The sequence below is a fragment of the Rhizophagus irregularis genome, chromosome 22 (genome assembly GCF_026210795.1).
Source record: "Rhizophagus irregularis chromosome 22, complete sequence".
Taxonomy (NCBI): domain Eukaryota; kingdom Fungi; phylum Glomeromycota; class Glomeromycetes; order Glomerales; family Glomeraceae; genus Rhizophagus; species Rhizophagus irregularis.
In genome coordinates this window covers 3,291,608-3,312,668 of record NC_089450.1, presented here as the reverse complement: position 1 = coordinate 3,312,668, position 21,061 = coordinate 3,291,608, and the positions used below count along the sequence as shown (strand labels likewise).

General features: G+C 27.5%; 5 protein-coding genes across 5 annotated transcripts; 3 read left to right on the top strand and 2 right to left on the bottom strand.

Annotated features, from left to right (window-relative positions):
* Nucleotides 1–1,499: 1,499 nt before the first annotated feature.
* OCT59_014885 (uncharacterized protein) lies at nt 1,500–2,069 on the top strand (the record flags this gene model as incomplete). The annotated part of the gene is made up of 1 exon (XM_025324321.1): nt 1,500–2,069. The coding sequence occupies one exon, from the start codon at nt 1,500–1,502 to the stop codon at nt 2,067–2,069; it is 570 nt and encodes a 189-aa protein (XP_025186847.1).
* Nucleotides 2,070–5,890: 3,821 nt separating this feature from the next.
* On the top strand, nt 5,891–6,547 carry OCT59_014884 (uncharacterized protein; the record flags this gene model as incomplete). The annotated part of the gene is made up of 1 exon (XM_025329330.1): nt 5,891–6,547. The coding sequence occupies one exon, from the start codon at nt 5,891–5,893 to the stop codon at nt 6,545–6,547; it is 657 nt and encodes a 218-aa protein (XP_025186846.1).
* Nucleotides 6,548–11,736: 5,189 nt separating this feature from the next.
* On the top strand, nt 11,737–13,573 carry OCT59_014883 (uncharacterized protein; the record flags this gene model as incomplete). The annotated part of the gene is made up of 3 exons (XM_066150308.1): nt 11,737–11,811; nt 12,473–13,250; nt 13,527–13,573. The coding sequence occupies 3 exons, from the start codon at nt 11,737–11,739 to the stop codon at nt 13,571–13,573; spliced, it is 900 nt and encodes a 299-aa protein (XP_066002487.1).
* A 1,519-nt stretch (nt 13,574–15,092) lies between these two features.
* Nucleotides 15,093–16,658, bottom strand: OCT59_014882 (uncharacterized protein; the record flags this gene model as incomplete). Its single annotated transcript, XM_066150307.1, has 1 exon — nt 15,093–16,658. One exon carries the CDS (start codon nt 16,656–16,658, stop codon nt 15,093–15,095), a length of 1,566 nt encoding a protein of 521 aa, XP_066002486.1.
* Nucleotides 16,659–16,706: 48 nt separating this feature from the next.
* Nucleotides 16,707–17,930, bottom strand: OCT59_014881 (uncharacterized protein; the record flags this gene model as incomplete). Its single annotated transcript, XM_066150306.1, has 3 exons — nt 16,707–17,395; nt 17,478–17,507; nt 17,591–17,930. 3 exons carry the CDS (start codon nt 17,928–17,930, stop codon nt 16,707–16,709), a joined length of 1,059 nt encoding a protein of 352 aa, XP_066002485.1.
* Nucleotides 17,931–21,061: the final 3,131 nt, after the last annotated feature.

Sequence of the window (21,061 nt, the reverse complement as noted above, 5' to 3'; positions counted from 1 at the left end):
TTTAAACAAGAATTTTGATAAAATTTTTTTAATAATAAATAATTTACGCACCGCAGCATACATATAAGTCCGGACATACTTTCTAACATATTTAGCGTCACTATCTTAGTGGTTATTTAAAAATTTCTTATTGTACTAAATATATATCTTTTGTCTTTAACGAGATGATGCTGATGGTATCGACGTCTTGTGAAAGTTGACCAGTACAAACAATTTGGTTTAGATTTTTTTTTTTTTTTTTTTTTTTTGTAAAATGGATTATATTATATAATAATTTTTCAATTGCGCGCGGTATTTCATTCATACAAGTTGAGAAACAAATAAATTAATTATTCTAGAAATAATATAAAAAAAAAAATTTTGTTTTTAAAATAAGAAATATATTTAATTAAATTAACCGGAATTGACTAACCTTAACGGAAAATTTCATTTTGAATAAAACGAAATAATGCAACTCCGTGAAAAAGGGTTTCTTTAAACCATTTAAAATCCATATTAAGTTATTTCTAAAAAAAATGAAAATTTTAGTAATTATAGTTAATTTGTGTTAAAAAAAAAGATTTGCGAAGTTATTGTTTCAAAAAACTTCAAATAAGGGTTATTGTGACGATCGTCCCAGATGTCCCATGTGTAATTTATACTGTCATGTGTTATGATTTCATAAAATGCACTCTTATAATGATTACTCATAAACCCATTGTTAAAATAATATCTTTCAATTTTTACTTAAAAAGTGTCAATAATATTCTTCTAGGATGAAATCTGAACTAACTAACTACCAAAGGTAAAACTACATAGTAATGACAGACGGAGAATCACCCTACGTGAAATAATATCAAATAGTAAGACGGTAAGATTCACGGGAACATTATTTTCGACACTAGTTAAATTCTCATCTTAAATTTTGTCGCACTTATATCGCAATTTAACGTTTAATTTTACTTAAAGACTCAAGAAAAGAATTTTCGATTATGAAATTTATGCTTTGATTTAGTAAATCATATCATTGCAATAAATCGTCAAATTGTTTAACTTTCTGTATTATTACTTAATTAGTATTCATTAATAATTTTATATTTTTGATGTTATTTGACACATAAAATATATCGTAATACGTTTTTAAACATCTATTGTTTGATTCGTTGTTTCAACTTAAAATCAATCTTATTTCTGTTTTAATCTTTATTGATTTGTGACCCGATAAATTATATTTTTCATTCATTTTTGTTTATATTATCTTTTTGAGAACAATTGGTTTCGGAGTTTATTTCCGTGTCCTGAGTCGATACTGAGTTCAGAAGAAAACTACCAATTAAAAAACACTTATTTTTTCTTATAAATATCGTCAAAAAATTTAGCTTTTTTTTCTTGAGAATGTTTAGTCATACAAATAAAATTTAATGTATATGTAATTATTTATTTTTTAATAAAAAAAAAAAGAAAAAAATTTGCCTTTACCTCGAAATTTAATTATTTGACAATTTTTTTTAAGAGAGAATATGAACATTAATAATCAACATCAGCAGCAACAAAATTCTTGTAATATGCAACCGATGACTATTAGTCAATCCATTCAATCCATTCAAGGTCATCAAGGTCATCAAGCGTCTCAAATTTCTTCATCTATCAACCTTCCTCAACTTCAAAATAATGTTGTTATGGCTAAATACTTATTCTATTATCAGCCATACAATGATTTTCAAGTTTACAATATTACTTGTAAAGAAATTTCATTTGATATGATTTGTTGTCACAACTGTTTAAATCAAAATAATGTTCAACCAAATAATACGCACGTATTTTATTTTCAACATCCAGTCGACAAAAAGATTTATAAGATTGATTGCGAAATAGTTAGATACAATTATATTGTTTGGATGCTGAACAAAATTGATTATAATGTTGAATTAAACTTTAATGGACAACAGCAAGAAACTTTTTCAAAACAACATAAAGAAAATTTGGAATTTCATTTAAAACATTATTTAACTAATTATTTGGCACCTATTAATACCTTTCAACAGCAACCTTTAGATAATTCTCAAGGTTATATTAATATCAACATTTAAGAAAGAATAGAAAGGATCTTCGCCTGGAGCGGAAAATATCATTTAATTGAATCTTTGTGGAACAAAGATTTAAAAATATTAATAATTCATACCTTGTTCTTGTGAGATATGATGTTAAACGGATATATTCACGTATCTAGTATAGAGTTATAGATATTGTATATTTATAATTTTATATTATAAACATTATTTTTTTATATTATTAGAATTTTTTTTATTTTTTTTTCTTTATAAATTTTTAATTTAATAATTACATGTAGTACTAATTTTTTTTTTAATTTTGTTATTTCAGCCGTGTGAAAATATATGTTGACGAAATAATTAAATTTAGCTGTAGATCTAAATAGTTGAGCTAATTATGCCTACCAAAATTCATTTGAGTAATAAAAAAAAGAATCAACTATTAAGCGTAACCAATTATGTAATTAATATAAATAATTTTTAATAATGAGACATTGTTAAGATAAATTGAGCAACAAAAGTATAACATTAAAATTTTTTTTTTTTATGTTGTGAAATGATCTACGTGATATACCGTGATATACAGAACAATGATATCAATTCGGAATATTCCACTTGCTCCTCCGAAAAAAAATTTTTTTTTTTTATATTAACAATTTTTTTAATTTATTCTCTGATATCTTTCAGACAGTAATCGACAGTAATCGTAAATAATTTTTTAATATATTGAATGAATTTTAAAATTTTATCTTGTAACTGCTGATAAAGTTGTTTCTTTTCAGGTACTAGTACCCGATAATGAATTAATCTTTGGTCAAAAAAAAAATTTTTTCTCGATTTTTAAATAGAACAAATGAACAATGTAAATAAATTTTATTGATCCAATGAATTTCCGTAATAAGTAAAGTATGTGCATACTAGAAGATTTATAAAAGCGAAAATTAGAATATTCCATCCCGGATTAGTGATAGTACCCAGATAAAAGAATCCATATCTGGAAATTTTTTGGTAAATTGGATAGTATTCGGATTCAATCCGTCATTTTCGCGGATACTTGACGGGTCACTTTACTCACTTAGTAGATTTGTACCTGGATAAAAAAGCAACCTATCTCGTACAAGATTCGATAATAATTTACTATCATTTATACCGAATACCTGTTAATATAACTGGATATGAAAAACATCGGAGCCGATTATGTTTCACTTTGACGATAAAAACTGCAGATTGCGAATAAACAAATATATATGTATGTTATATTTATATTACATATTTTTTTTTTCATACTATTACTATTATAATAATAGATCTAATTTAAAAATGAGATGTTTGTGTAACAACTTTTAAAATAAACAAAGTTATGCATGAATGACAATCTAGGCGTCAATTGTTTATTTTGAATAACTTATTTTTGAATATACTGTAAATGGTTTTATTGACATTATGTTTCCTTTGAAAAACATTAAAAAACATTATTATTTATGCAAAGTAATACGAGTTGCTTAATATTGTATATATGCGAATTTACTTTTTTATTTTAGTATTATACCTTGAAAAGTTAGAATAATCTAAACTTAAATTCTGTGTCATCTTTTTTTTTTTATTTTTAATTTTTTGGGGTAATATATAAATAGTAATATTTCATTAATTGATCATAAAACGCTACATTATTTTCTACATCCTCTTCGCCAATATGATAAGACTCATATAATTATTATTATGCAGCCGAATAGGATCATGATGTTTGATATTTTTTAGATAAATTAATATTTTTGACGCATTACGTCATATAGATTAATTTTCACATGTACTACTATGCTTTTTTAGGTATGATGGTTAAAATATCATCCGTTATCCGGATATCCGTTGGATATTAACATTACGGAAATAAAATTTTAAAACTTTGTCATTATAGATGATTATTGGCTTAATGACTACCTGCTAAATCATTTAAATCTGCGGGTCACTATCTATATGTAGATAGGCTTTGGAATCATGTGATTTAAGTGACGGATATATTTCGTCACCAATTTATTCAAATGCGATAAGTAAATATAAATTTGATATTTCGTTAAAAGAAAGACAAAAATATGGTATGTTGTTTTTTTGTTTTTAAAATTGTCTTTTAAATAAACCAAATATTTTTTTCTTAATTTTAAAACTATTAAGTAATAGTTATTGGGTAGGGGGGTTTGAAATATCACCAAACTGCGAAGCAGTTCGGATTTCCAAAATGTAATTTGTGTATAGCAAGTCTATTGTTATATATAAAATCAAAATAAATTTAATGACTAAAACATTAATTCTACAAAGAATATTTATTCCAAACTTTTTTGCTTCAAACACTTATTTGTAACTTTAATTTATTTATTTAGTGTTCCGAAGGGGTCGAGTCGGGTCGGGTTTTGAGGTTATTCGAACTCGACCCCAACCCGTCAAGTTGTATTTAATATAAAAAATTGAAATTTTTAGTTAAAAATATAATAAAAAAATTCGGGTCGCCGGGTTAAAGTAAAGGTATAACCCGACTCGGCGGGTCGGGTCGTGTTCATGTGGTTACGGGTCATCAAATCATGCGACCCCAACCCGACCCCTAAATACGAGTCGGGTCAATAACCCGGGTTTGACTCGACCCTTGCGGAACACAAAGTCTTTAAATTACAATTTTACTGAAAATTCAAACGGACAACGTCTACTTTCAGTTTGTCTTTTAAACATTTAAAAAAAAATAGTTCGATACTTTATTTATCATTTATTAATAACGATAATAAAGCGTAAAGATTATTGGACTGATCTTGGAAAATTTGATCCTTGTGGGTAGTAAAGAAAGAGATAAGTGATTACATGTTAGATTAGGATTTGTCTTGGTAAGAAATTAACGATGATAGACTTAAAATGGTTGGTAGCACTTATTTATGAAAGTTATAAAAATTATTTCATAATTATCAATATCATAAATACATAAATTCGCATCTTAATATGTTTATAATGCTATGAATCATTGACAAATAACCAGTTACGTCATATATTGGTTCTAGACTTACTAATTAATATATCACACAAAAATTTTTCCTTTAGCCTTAATTTAGGAAGGCTAGTGATTAAACAGTTGACCTTGTACAACCTGCCAAAATAATATGAGTGTCATCATAGATTGGTCATATGCTCATTAGATAGCATAACAATATTTATGAATTTATCAATTATTCACTTTGTAGAACGATAATTTTATTATCTTTCATTGAGTTTTAAAAGCGACAAACAGATCATTACTATATCAAATTACGGACGGATCATTGCCCTATAGACTATTGATGATCATTACCCTATGCCCTATAGTAGGAAGGTTTATTGTTCCTAAATTATTGACGGTCATTACCCTATACTAAGGAGGTTAAAAGACAAAGATTTTATTGTTAATGAAAATCTAAGAATAGTTAGAAAAAAAAAAGCGCTTTAATATTATTGACAATCCTTACCCGATATTAAGAAGATAAAGAAAAATCTCAAAATAGTTAGAAAATAGAAAATTCAGCAAATAAAAAAAAAACGCTTTAGGCAAATAATCATAAATAATAATGCTTGTTGAACTAGAAACAGAAAATAGGCGCATTAGCGTAATATAATTTATTTTCTCTCGAAACGTATATAAAATATACTACATTTTCCTTTTTCGCCTACATTTTTCATAAGATTTTAATGTTTTGTGTATATTCCTTTTCTTTTTTTGATCTATTTTATATCTGCTTAGGCTTATTTTTTTATTGATTCCCGGCTTTCTTTCGTAAAAGATTATAATCACGCACATATTATTATGTTGATGAACATTCAATCATAATTTGAGAATTTATTTAGAAACAATGAATACAAATAACCAAACTTCTCATGGTTATTCTGATTTACCAATATATCAGACTGGAAATAATTTTGCACCTTCACATTTTCTTGATAATAATAACAATGACCAACGCACTTCCATTAACAATGTAGGGATGTCTAATACTTTCATCATTAATACTATAACTCCCACACTTCAAAACGATACATTTGAATTTTACTTTCCTTTACATGATAACGATACACGCATTTATTACATTACATATACCGAATTACATCCATTAGAAATTGCGCAATTCTTGAATAATAGAGTAAATTTATCTTGTATTCCCGATCATCAGTTTCCACAACATTATAATATTCAATCTTTAATTCGACAACAGATTCAGCAACAAGTCCAACAACCCGTTTATCAACAAAATAGTGTTCAACAACAATCTTTTGATACTATTATTCAACCTACGCAACAGTCTCAATTTCCTCAGCAAATTCAATCGCAACAATCTCAATTTCCTCAACAAATTCAATCGCAACAATCTCAATCTCCTCAACAAATTCAATCGCAACGAACTTACCAAGTATATTCAGATAATAATAACGCTTATAATAATTTTTTAAATTCAGTAAACGGAACTATTTCTGATAATATTCAAGATACAAGATTTCAGAATTCTTCCTAAGAATCAGATTTAATTAATGTATTTTAAGGTGAAATAAATGTTTCTTTTATTCTTAATTTTACTTAATTCTTTTTTAATAAGTTTGGCCATTAACTAAGCTGTTAAATTAAGCCAATACTATTATTTTAGATTATAAAATCTTTATTTCTAGGATATGATCCCTTTTAAATATACCGTATTTTGCGGTATATAAGCACCTTTTTTTGCACTTAATGCTGGCCAAGATCCTCATAATTCTGGCCAAAATCGCCATAATTCTTCTATTTTCTGGAGGTGCTTACTAACCGCAAAATATGGTACTTTATATCATTATTAAGTAGTAATTCTTTCCACTTATTTTTCTATGTTCGTTTTATTGTTAGGGATTGGGAAAATTTTTAACTATTTCGAAAATGAACCCAAATGTTAAAGCTATAATTTTTATTTTTACCAAATTTAATTATTTTATCATATTTTATTCATTTATTATTATGTATTTTATCAATTAAAACTGAAATAAATTTTTTTAAAAAAATACGCATTCGGTGTAAATATTGTAGTATACAGTATACGAGGTTGGGAATTCAACATAAAAATTTAAATATACGAGCTTCATTAGTTACTGCAGAGTCTTAAATGTCTTAGATATCCGAACTTTAATCGTGATTTTATTTTTATGCTAATTAATTTAGTATAAATCGTCCTTACGCCGACCTGGAATATTCCACTAATATTTTGTGACTTTTTGTAAATGATTTTAATATTTGGTATGTCATATACGCATTATTCATTTTTTTTGATCAGAAAATTGGAAAGGTAGTTTACACTTTATTATTAACATGCGACCCAATACACTTAACGATTTGATGAGACCTTGCCTTGTGGCTTATATCTTCAATTAAATAGAAAGTGAAAAATATATTTGCATTGTGATGTTGAATTATATTCTTATAATTCGATAAAATAAATTTAGGGCACATTTCTCTCAATGATTTAGTAATTCAATATCAATAAAATGAATATAATAATATTACTCAAGTATTAATTATAATGATGCTTCTCATGACTTTTCCGATAAAATATAACAATATATAAATATAATAATAACTTTCTCGAATTCTCGCATATGTATATAGAAAATTCTTTTGTTGGAACGCCTATGATAATATTACGTGAATATCCCAATATTTTTGCGGAGTAATTCAGGCAAAATTTATAATTCCAACCAGAATTATGACTCGATAAGATGAACATTTCCTTTTTGACGATAGCTATCCATAAAAAATGAAATGTCCTTTTTAAGAGATTGCATAGCAATAATTTCTAAAAAAGGAAAAATTTAACATTATTCTAGTCAGATTGGCTATTCGTTTTTTAATGGATAACGGATAGGAGCTCTAGTAATTTGTTATAAATTGATTGAGACGTAAAATTAGATGTGCAGAATCAATCGGATACGGGAGTTGATTGGAATAGAATGAAAGGTATTGACTCCTTACATGACCGATCAAGTCATTGTTCCATCATTTTTTATGACCCACAATTTAATCTGCGTGATCAATTCAGTTAATGATAATAATTTCGGCCCATATACAGTATATAACAATCTTATGAGGACCTTGCATTAGAAGTGATTTTTAAGAGATGAGTGTGTCTTAATAAAATTAAACCAAAAATTTTTACTAGTTCAATGATTATAAATATATTTATAAAGTATTCAAGAGTCAACAAATATTAATTAATGTTTTATTGATACTGTCCATATTTTATAAATATATATGACAACTAGTTTATATTCAATTAATTGTACAATATAGATACTTTTTATGCTTAATTGATTATGTACAATTTAAATTCAGAAGGGAGATCTCATGACAAATATTATATCAATATTACAAAGTTATATTTATTAAATTTTAGGTTAAAAAAGTATTATTAAATTATGGTTTGATGAAATCAGATAAAGTTTTCGTTCTCGATCGATTTTCCCAGCGTAACCTGAAAAAAAAGTCCCGAAAAATCACTTGACATTTTTCATCATCGGCGTCACCCTTCCTTGTTTCCATTTTTCATAAGTATCTGGGGAACTTGGAAATTTTTTTAGTAACAAAATCCTACTCGTCACGCACTATCCGCCACATGTGCGTCTTTCTCAAATTAGAAGAGAATGAATTACTACTCCAATGATAAAGTAGAAGAACTTTTAAAAAATTTGATTAAACCAAAACATTTATATACGCTCTTAAATTACTTTTTTTCAAAATGAATTTTCACCTCAAGTTCTTCGAGATACTTTGATCGTTTCAGCGGATCCAACACCATTCGACTATTACGCAAACCAAAGTATAGCCGATTCGAGTTACATTTACGTTCATGGGTGGCGGTTTTTGAACAAGTTTGTCTTTCAAAAATGCGTTGAAGTAAAGAGCTTTGAGATAGAATCTATAATTCTTTACCAAAATTTGCTGAAATTCATAGAAAAATAACCAGATTATGCAAGAGAGCATCGATAACAAATACACATCCAATTTCCAATCAACTCCAAATTAGCAAAGATGGTGATGCTATTAAAAAACGAAATTATAATAATGATTACTTGTCAATTTACTTGTGTGACACATTACATTGTTTACGTGATGATGAGACTTGGTTTCAAGAGATTATACGAAGAACTAAAGAATTACTTAAAGTTGCATTAAATATTACGCCAGAAAATTTAATAATAGCAAAATTTACTCTTCCGCTGAGTAATAATCGTTCAATCTTATCATTACTCGCTCAAGTACTTCAAAGTTTAAGTTTTAAATACCCAGTAGCACCCTATTATGTAGACTGGAGAATTATGTTGAGTGGCAAAAAACTTGGAGAAATGGTATTTTTACTTCATGATTTTATTTTTTACTTGGTTATCTATCATTACTATCTTTTGCTACCCAACCTCCTATTATGATCATTTTTTTATTTTTTGACTCTCATTATTTTTCACCTCCTATTACTTCTCATTATTCCATACTTTTCGTCTCCATTATTTCTATTACATCTTTTCATTTTCCATTATCTCTTTTTCTCTCCTGTTTACTTCCCATCATTTCTTTTTGTCTCCCATCGTTCCTTTTCGTCTCCCATCACTCCTCTTCATCTACCATCATGCCCTATTTCTCCTTTTTGTTTCCTATCACTTCTCAATACTCTTTTTTACTCCCTTTCATCTTCTATTACTTTCCATTACTCCATTGTTATTTCATATTTTTATTAGCATCTTTTTCCTTGATTATTGTAATTTACTTATCTTTTTATTTATTGTTATTGTTTCTTTTATTTGTATCACTTCATTAAAAATACAGTGATTTTTTTCTTCAAAATCGTTAATGTGTGACTTAAATTTAATATTTGCAAATAAAATTTCGTTAGATAAGATTATTTTGAATAAATATGTTTGCAAAAATTTTTTTTTAAAATATCTATTGCAATAAAATTTTAAGTTTAGCTGATCAAAAATTAGCCAAGTTAAAAAAATCAGCATCAGCCGATTAATAAATTTACTCTATATATTGTACATCATGTGATTTTGAAAAAAAACCCAGGTTTAGCAATTCCCTTAAATTTTTACTATTTTGCTATTATAATTTATAATAAACCGAAATCTGCCATTTCTTTATACTTAATTTACTCATTATAAATAGAAAACATTATTTGTGTATTCATTTTATTTAAGAAAAAGATAGATTTAAAAAATTTATTTATTTTAACGAAGCTTGTTTATAAACAATTTGTATATTTATAAATTGAAGTCATTTTTTTTTACAATAACTTTCACTTAAAAGATCTTTTAAAAGCATGTCAAGCTCCCCCATGAAAATAAGGATAGTCACTGGTCCTAGAAAACTGTGGTCTTACAGGTCCTTCATCCCAAAAAGATGGACCAGTTTCGACAGTTTCGTGTAGGACCACGTCCTGGGCTAATTCCGGCCAGATACATAGTGTCAGCCTGAATTGCTAAATATATAAATCACGTGATCCCGTATAATGCTGTTCTGGAATTGTGACACAAAGTTTTTGTGTTACACTTGTAATTCTGACCGGAACTATGAGTTCGGCCTGAATTACAGCTGATTTCAAAAAGGTTGGAACACTTAACAAATCTTAAAGAACTCTGAAATATTCAGTAAAGCTTGATATAAAATAAAAATCATATGCTAATTTTGGAGTAATATTCTGAGAATGGTGGTATAATTTATCTTATTTTGAGCTTTGCTGAATGTTTTCAAGTTCTTTAAAATTTGCTTCCTTAACGTTCTGTCATTCAGTGGGGTGTACAATTTTAACGTACAAACTGGCCCGAGTTTAGGAGTTATGCACCTACACATGATAGCGTTAATATTAATTCTGGCCAGTTTGTATGTTAATATCATATACCCTTACTGTACAGACCCCTACACTAAATTACTGGATTTCATGAAATTTACTTAGTAATATATAGTAAAATTGATGATTTTCGGGATGCATAAAGTTTTGAATTTTTAATAAAATTCAACCAGAATTTTTTTTTTTAAAAGCCAATCAATTATAATTATTAAGTATTAAAACAAAAAGAAAAATTTTTAAAATATAAAAAAATTTTCTCATTGCAAAGTATAAGCAATAATTTTTCTATGTTTTTTTCATTTTTACATATAAAATTATCTTGTCCATTACTTTACAAATAAATATTTTTTTGCATTTTAAAAATAGAACATTTCTGATTACATTTTTAAAAATTATAATTAATTGGCTTTCAAATAAAAAAATTTTGGCCAAATTTTATTGTGAACTCATAAAATTTTATGCAGCCCAAAATATTACTAAGCAAATTTCATGAAATCCGGTAATTTAGTGTAGGGGTCTGTACATTAAGAAACCTTAAGACCGAACAGTCCTAGAACTGAGTAGGACCGGTAGGACTGATGATCATCTTTACATGAAAATGACCTCTCTTGTTTATTGAAAATTTCCTTTTTTCTTTTATGCTGATCAATTGCGTAACAAAGTATTTTATTTTCAAAATTTTGAATGTTACATGCTACACAGGGGCTTATTTGTTAAATGAATTTATCTGAACTCCGCATATTTTTTTAAGTTTCAGTCGTTTCATTTTATTATATAGTTCACATTATTTTTGAATTTACTAAGTAATTTGTAATCTACATATATACAATACAAATTAATTTAGTATGGAAATATCAAAAATGAATTCTAAAGAAAATAAAAGAAATTTATGGAAAGAAGTTAATTTTGATAAATATCAGGTAAAACAATTCCGTTTTAATTAATAATATAACATTATTAAATTTTTAATTTGAATAATAATGTTTTTTTAAATCATTTATTTTAAAAGTATCATGTTACAATTTCTACTATTGGTTCAACTACTGAATCAGCAGAAGAGGTAGGTGATAAAATAGTTTATATGGAAGATTTAGGAAAAAGAAAACAAGCATATGGAATATGTGGAGAATGTAATGAACCTGGCACAGGACAAGATTGGTGTCAACCTTGTAATTCTAAAAGATTTAAGGATAACTTTAAAAATTGGACTGGTGGAAATAAAGATATTGATGAATTTATACAACAATCACAACTTAATGCTGTGCATTGTAAAAAATATATTGAATGGATACCTTTTGAAAATTTTAAAGATATTACTTATATTACCAGAGGTGGATTTGGTAAAATTTATTCAGCAGAATGGCTTGAAGGAAATATTTATTCTTGGGATATTGAAAATCAAAAATGGGATAGGATTAGTAATACAAAAGTTGCATTAAAAAGTTTGGACAATTCTTCTTGTGTAAGTACAGAATTTTTAAATGAGGTAATTAAAATAAGAAATGTAATCTATTTATTTTTATTTTTATTTATGTATTACTTATATATTATTAAAATTTTCACTTTCAATATTTTTATTAGATTAAAACTCATCTTCAGATTTATCTTTGGGATGTTATTCAATGTTATGGAATAACTCAAGATCCAAATACCAAAGATTATATAATGGTTTTGGAATATTGTAAAGATGGAAATTTGAGAAATTACTATCTCAATAATGAATCAGATTATTATTCAAAAATTGATATATTACAAGAAATTGCAAGAGGACTTCTAGATATTCATAATGCCAGAAAAGTTCATAAAGATTTTCATTTAGGCAATATATTACATAATGATTCATTTCCACTTATAAGTGATTTAGGAATGTGCCAACCAGCAAATAATGAAAAGCAATCAGTTAAACAAGAAGGAATTTATGGAGTATTACCTTATATGGCACCAGAAGTTTTACGTGGATATAAATATACAAAAGCATCTGATATTTATTCATTTGGAATAATGATGAATGAATATATATCTGAAGAAACTCCTTATAATAATATCCCTCATAATCATGCTTTAGCTATTAAAATATGTAAAGGACTTAGACCAAATATTTTTAAATATACACCAAAATTACTTGCAGAATTGATTACTAAATGTTGGGATGCTAAAGCAGAAAACAGACCAACTGCTAAAGAATTACGTCAAAAATTATTTCAAAGTGATATTTATTCTCAAGAAAATGAATATAATGATAAGATCAAATTAAACAGAACAAGTGAAAAAAGATCCAATAACATTCAAATACACCCACAGGCAATCTATACTAGTAGACTTTTAAGTTTCAAAAATCTTTCAGAACCAGTAAATTCAGGTAATTTAATTTAACTTTACTTTGGCAACCAAAAAAATGTTTACATTACTAATAACTTTATTTTTTTAATAAATGTTACTAAAACAGCATTACGTAAGTAATTATTTTTATTTGCAATCAATATACTGTACTTAATAAATTTTTATATTGTTCTAATATCATGTTAATTGATTTATAGATTCAGAATGTTTTGATTGTCAATTAGACGAATTAGGTAAGATATTTATTCTTTAGTTCTTTATTTTGCTAATACTTAGTAATTTGCTTATTTTGTAGACCTTGACGAAATTAATCAAGAAGAAGAAAATAATAATACTAAATGATTTTTTTTATGAGAATCAAAGAATTTAGTTTAATTTAAAATTATTTTATTAAACTATTTTTTTTACTAGTTATTGTTTATGGGTTTTGTATGTAATATATTGGTTTAATAATAATAAATTAAAAATTGGTTTGCTATTGGCTGTTCAATTTATGTAAATTAGTTTTATTTCTAACTATCCAGTAACTATTTTGATGCAATTAAGATTTAACATAAAGTATATGAATTTAATGCCAAATTAAATTATCACTTATTGAATAAATTTATTATTAGTTTATGTATAAATGAAAAATAATTTTGTTATTTATACAAAAATGGTTTGAAAATTTAATTATCGAATTATAAAATGAAAAATTATACTAAATCGGCTTGAAATATTTTTTAGCAAATTATCCTAAAAACAAATGGAAAAACTGAACTGAAAATGCAAAACAAGGATCAAAAATTAAACATAAGAAAGATAAAGGATCAAATAAATGAAGTCAAAAATAAAAAGGATCAAATGATAAAGTTGAATCGACAAAAAAGGAAACTAAATGAAAATACAACTAAAATAGAAATTCAAGCACAAAGTATAAAACAGTCGACTGGGTCATAATTAAGTTAGTCACTACTGGCGAATGCAATGACAATGATAATGGGAATGTATAGGTATTATTGAGTTCGCGAATACCATTTACTTTTTCCATCAATGAGAGTGTGTCCGACAAAAGTCTTATGCTTGAAAAACTCAAGTATTTTTTTTGGCAAATCAAGTGGGTATTTGATCGCCAGATTGTACCATTGAAGTGGGTAAAAACAGATGATTTATTAGCTGATCACCAATCACATGTCCACGTAATATAATATTATTGAAAAGTTTATTACAGCTGAACAATAATAATAATATACAGTATATAACTATTATTTCTATCAAACCAAAAAAGTTATAAAGCTCTATTATGTTTATGTTATTATAAAATAATATAATATGGTTCATCGTATTACTTATCTCCTGGCTAATTAGGAATAAGCAAAATTTTATTAGGATTGTATAAATGATCGGCTTGGTCATATGGCACGGAAGCTGGTAGAAGATTTGCAAAGTGGGAAGGAATTGAGGGAAATAAAAAGGGTAAATCATTAAGCAATATCACAGGAAAGTCAAATTATGGTTCAAAAAAATAGGTGGATAAGGTCATTAGTCATGTATATGAGCATAGACATCATGTATCAGGGTGACCACAACTTTATTTTTTATCACTGTATTAATAAAAAGTTTCTCTTGACAAATGTGGTCTGATGCAATGAAGGCACACATGATTTCACATACAGTAATTATGCTTTTATTAGACTTTTTTTGTTTACTATTTTACAAATCTTAGTTTATGATATTAAAAAAAACAAATTCATATTGACTGATATAAAGAATGTTATTATGTTATAATTAAAACTAGTGTTTCGAATTTCGAGCCAAACCAATACTTTCGCCGGCTTCTTGAGCTAGCACTAATTGAAACAAAGTACATATTCCGTCAGTTTTAGTTTCTTTCAAAAATATTATTTATCACATCTACATATTGTGAGTCCCGAAAGTACTTATTTAACAAATTTTGATCTATATACATGATAATATCGTTCCCTTCTACCCGGCAACCACCTTGATCTTCTGACTTATTTCTACCTTCTGCTAGTCCAGGAAGAATAAAATGTATGCGAATGGATCCCTGATGTACATACTTATTACGCATAGTGTCAAGCTTTCTTCGAATAACATGCTTTTTTATTTGATGAGTATTTTCATCTTCATCATCCTCATAATAAACATAATTCCAATCTGTTGTCCTTTTATTATTACCAACACTTTTTCCTGAAAACAAACCTTCATAAATTTTGACACTAATTAGTAGGGTCCAATAATCATCAATGTGGTCAATATTGTTGCCAATGTAGACACCATATGGACGCATTATGGGATTGGGGTTAAGCATGTACACCCGGTTTGTTGGATTTCCTAGAAGCATTTCAATCAACTTCACATCGTCTTCAAACTTATCATGCAATTTCCAAGAGAGTTTTTTTAGATCCCCATAGGATTCAATTTTGATAATCGCTTTATTTGTCCATTCAGGTAAATTCATTTTCTTAATTCCTCCAATTTCAAATACTATATCATCACCATAAATAGTATGAACAAAATTAGCAACTGTCTTTTCATTGAAATTCATTAATCCTGCCTGGGCAAGATATTGCCATGTAGCACCTTTTGAAGTATCTGATTTTTTAGTTGCATTTCGTTTTAATTCTGCAATTAGCTTTTGAAGTATTGCTACATCTGGTCTTTTATATATAGGTAAAAGTACTTTTTTAACAGCATCAACTGATAAGGGTTCATCAATCGCCAAGAATGACTTATTATTTTTCAACAAATGTGCAATACCATTTTCAATTAAAAATATTTTATGATCATTAATCTCATAACTAGCCATATAGCTACCAAAGAACCAGCAATTAACAAAAAGTGTTTCCATGATATTTTTCCAGGCATGAAAATCAACAATATCATATGGGTTTTTTTTTTCGACAATTTCGCTAAACTTGAATTCAAGTTGACCGCTAATCACATTTATTGTTTGTTTAATAGCCTCTTTAAGTACATCCTGTTTGCTTATAAATCCGTTACCATTCTTTTCCAAACGTATAACTTCCAATACAATACGAGCAGCAAAACGAGGACGGCCAGCAAGATATTTAAGCTCTACAATATCCTTGAGATTACAATCAGATAAGCTCAAAAAACGTTCTAGGTAAGATTCTATATTTTCAACCGTTAACATTTCAAAATCAATAAGATAATCGGGAGTTTTCCCCTTGCCAATATCACTATTGCTTTTTCCATATTCAAGCGAAAAAGATGTGCCAGCAATTATGATTGGAACTTGGAAATTGTCAAGAAACATTACCAATGGTGTTAATAGACCACTATCATGTCCTCTAGAGTTGGCAAAGCGTGGGTAGAAAAGTGTTGAAGCTGCACTAGCCTCATCAATGGCAAATACAACTCGTTTGTTATATCCTTTCTGTTGTATAATAATTAAATTATTCATGATTAATGGAATATCTACAATGCAAAAACAAAGACATTAATAGATCATTTACCAAGTAATAATCCTCAAAACTGATTCTAATTCAGCAGTTTTAAAGGATTTTAAATACGTTTTAATCATTGCAATGCATGTTTGCCCACCACCAATCTGCGCGAGAAGATGGTCGCGTGGTGTAAGACCTTCATTCCTTTCAAGAAGGAGGATAAGATAAAAAACTCGTGCAGTAAATTCTAAAGCAATGAGGCACTTTGCTTTCGATCTAAATTCATTCTCAGATAGAGATAGAATTTCAGTTATTCTTTCGTCAAGTTCTGCGAAGTTAATATCATGTGTTGGATCTAAAAAGGCTCTATCTTCATCCATTGATCCTCGACACTCCATATATATTACGAAGAACTTGTTGTGCATGGCCATTTCGAAAATGGATCTTGTCTTTCCAGCACCGGAAACTGCATAAAGCAGATGGAAAGCTGTCTCATTATTTTCAAATAATTTGATAAGCTTATTACCCATTGCAGTAGATAACGTTTCATCCAAGCGCATGTCTGGTAAGTTTCCACCACTGATTGGTATGCAGGATCTATCTTTAGAGAAACGGCCAGCAATATCTTTTGCAGTTTTGGGATAAAGTTTTGGGGGAGAAGCAATAGTGACATGATTTTTAATGTCTGCAATCAAATCTTTAAATTCATCAAAATTAATGACAGATCTTAATCGCTTTTTTGATTCAATGGGTTCTATAGTTTGAAAAAGATGAATGTCATTGACCGTTAGTAATGAAAGTGATATTTGAGCGATTTTTTAGTGGCAAAAATAGACCTGGATCTGCGGATCGTTTTTTTCCAGTAGCTAATAACAATTAAAAAACCAAATCAATATTTTGTTATTGCGAATTTCTTGTTCGAAAAGTAAACCATTGGGAGACACTTTACCAGTTATGATGATATGGATTTTCCCCTCTGGAAGTTGACCATTAAAATAGTTTCTAAACAGATATTGAGGACTCATTTTTTTTCCTCCAAGTTTTCGTACAATATCGTCTTCAGTAAAAACATCAACAACTTCTTCAACATCAACATACCAAAGATTCAGTTTGGAAGCGTCATTAGTAAGGTCTTTAAGAATATTATTTTCCCGTTCCCAGATATACTTCTTGAGGATATCGAAAGTTAACGATTTTGTGAGGTACTTAACTTTACTAATAAAAACTTCGTCGCTTAAAGGGATTGAGAAAATAGTTTCAGTACCTAGGACGAAACAATTTATTAACATTTTGATTTTGTATCTGCAAACGCGAAAATCGAGGGTTAGAAACAAAGTTCAAAAAAGTAATCACACAAATAAAACATTTTGGATATGACGTTAAACCTGGAATTTTCCTCGAATCTAGTTTGTACCCAGAACGTCATCGTACCCAGAATGGCAAAAGTACTCGAGATAGCGTTGACATTTTGATTATGTGTCATATATATATATTTTCATAAATGGTTGTTGAATAATTACTACAAGCTGTGAGTCAGCTACCGACGAACTGTGAGTCAAGGATCAAATACAATTAATGAAAAAATTTATCAATTGAAAACCAGCTTTGTGTAATTTTTGTGTTGTGGTTTTCTTTAGAATATAATTTAATTAATTATGTTTAATACCTTTTAAAGATGGATTACTATAACTTTAGAATTAATTATATTATTTATTATGTTTCGTACCTTTTAAAGATGGATTTCTGAATAACTAATACTTATATCAGATATTGTTTTTCGTGAAATCGCAATCGTCTCCTGAAATTTGGAAGATCAATTGCTGACTGTCCGATTTTTTATAAATACCTGCCAGTTTACCGTCTAATATCTTAGTGAGATGTCGCAGGTCTTTGAGACGAGCTGCGCCACGAACAAGAAGTGGTCGATAGAATATCAACGTAGTTGGCTTCGATAGATTTTAGCGTATAGATAGATACAGAAATTTCTCTGACGTGACACACGTACTATTATTAATAAAAATTGAATCTATCTTCTCTTGCTAAGAGCTTAAGGCCAAACATTTACGAAAAAGTTTTCATTGCTTAATAAACATGTTGAGGGGAATATTGAAATATGCTAACTTTTTTTTCTTTAGGTACAAGCGCCAAGCCCGGATCTTAACATTTTTTCTTCCGAGAGAAAGAAATGATACCATTTATATTTCGAATCAGAAAGTTCCTTCCAACTGTATTAGCGTTAATAAATAAGTTTTCCATCAAAATACAGTATATAAAGGACCATAGATCCGCTTTTGCTTTAAAAAATTCAATAAATTGGTGTAAAGTCTAAAAGACAATAAAATATTGCGAACCACTACTTTTTATCATAACAATATGAACGGGCGGGATATATTTTTGTTATTACTTCATTACTTTTCATTTACGCCGTTGCATTTCATGAGATGCTATCCCGAAATATCCTACAAAGGATATGCTCCAGAGTGTTTTTTCAGGAAACGTATTATTATACGTAGTTCTAGCATAATTCAACTTTTTTTTTATATTTACTAACTGTTTATTTTTCTTCATTTTTTAGGCGGTTTTTCGAGTCTCTCTGGACGTGGGACTGGTAAGTAAAAAAGAAATTTTTTTTTTCGATTTTTTTTTATATTAATGAACATTATTAATTTCTTTTTTTTAGGCGATTTTGAACCTCTCTTAATGTGGGACCAATGAGTAAGAAAATTAAATTTTTTTTTTTGATTTTTTATATTAACAGTTAACGAACTGTTTGTTTTGTTTTCTTTTTTTATGCAATTTTTTCAAGTCTTTCCGGATGTAAAGTACCGGTAAGTAAAAAAATTTTTTTCTTTGTTTATTTTAACGAACATTGCTAATTATTCGTTTTTTTTCTTTTTTAGGCATTTTTTTTTTTTGACGTGGAATACCAAGATACCAGAAAGTTTCATAAAAAAAAATTGTTTCGATTTTTTTATTTTAACGAACAATACTAAATGTTCGTTTTTTTTCTTTTTTAAGTGTTTTTTTCGACGTGGGATACCGGTAAGTAATAAAAAAGAGAAGTTATTTTGGATTTTTTTTCATATTAACATTAACGAGCATTACTAACTGCTCATTTTCTTTTTTTTTAGTTTTTTTTTTGAGTCTCTCTAGACGTAAAATACTTACAGAATAACGGTAAAGGAAAAAAGATAACGAAGATGCCATCTTTCGGATTAATTTCGCACTACAAGTTGTTTCAACAAGTGTATTGAAACAAAAAAAATTCAACCTTTTCTTTTCTTTAGACGGGAAGGGTAATTGGACGCGTTAGAAACTGGTGGGAGAATTATTTAAATTTTTATTTTACTGCAGTGAAATATCTACTAACATTTTGATTTTTTCTTTTTAGACAGTCATTTCTTCTGATTTCTTTAGAAACGTGAGAACTCGGTGAGTGAAGTCTTCTTGATTATTTATTTTAATGAAACGTTTATCAACGTTTCAATCTTTTTCTTTTTTTTTTTAGATGGGTAGATTTCGATAGGGGAAACGATAATTCTATTTATTTTTTGAAGTGTCGCAATATTTATCAACTGAAAGCAAAAACATTGAATACTTTCAATATGATTAAATCAATATACACACAAATAAACAAGATTGAACATCGAAAACACCATTGAATCTTATCAAAAAAAATGGATTTAAAATGAACTGGGTATCGATTAGAGAGGAAATAATTTAACTTTATTTATTAGGCGTCTTTGTATTTTATATTTAAATTGTTGTTTTATTTTTATTAACTGGAGAAATACATAATATATACAATAATATTATAAAGAGAAATCAAGTTGAAGTTAACTATTGAAAATTAAATAAATTTATAATATACTAATTATATTCACACTAGTATAAACAAATAGTATAAACAAATAGTATGAAAAAATGTTAAATATCAAAAACTACAAAATAACGATCCATATTATTTATATAAAAAATTTACGATTAAATCACAAACAGCAAATTAAATTGCTCTGATATCCAACAATGATTTGTTTTTTCTCTCGTTTAAGGTTTATTGAAAGCAGTTAATTTTCTTGTATAACACAAATTCTAAAAATCAATAAACTCAATTGTCAAACTATAAATTTTATAAGCTGTCAACTTTATTAGATCATCAAATATATATCATTTTTCATTAATAAAAAAAAAATTAAGAAAACATAAGAAAAAAGTTAAGTTGAATAAATTTAAAAAATAAATTTTATTCCATTAATTTATTGTATTTTTTCGCAGACATTATTGCAAATCATTTTTCGTAATTTTTTTTTTTTTTTTAATAGTAACGCGCTCTTTATTAATTATTATTGATCCTAAGATCATAATTAAGTACAAAAGCACCTAGAGTTTAGAAAGAAAATTCTTTCTACCCCCTATAACT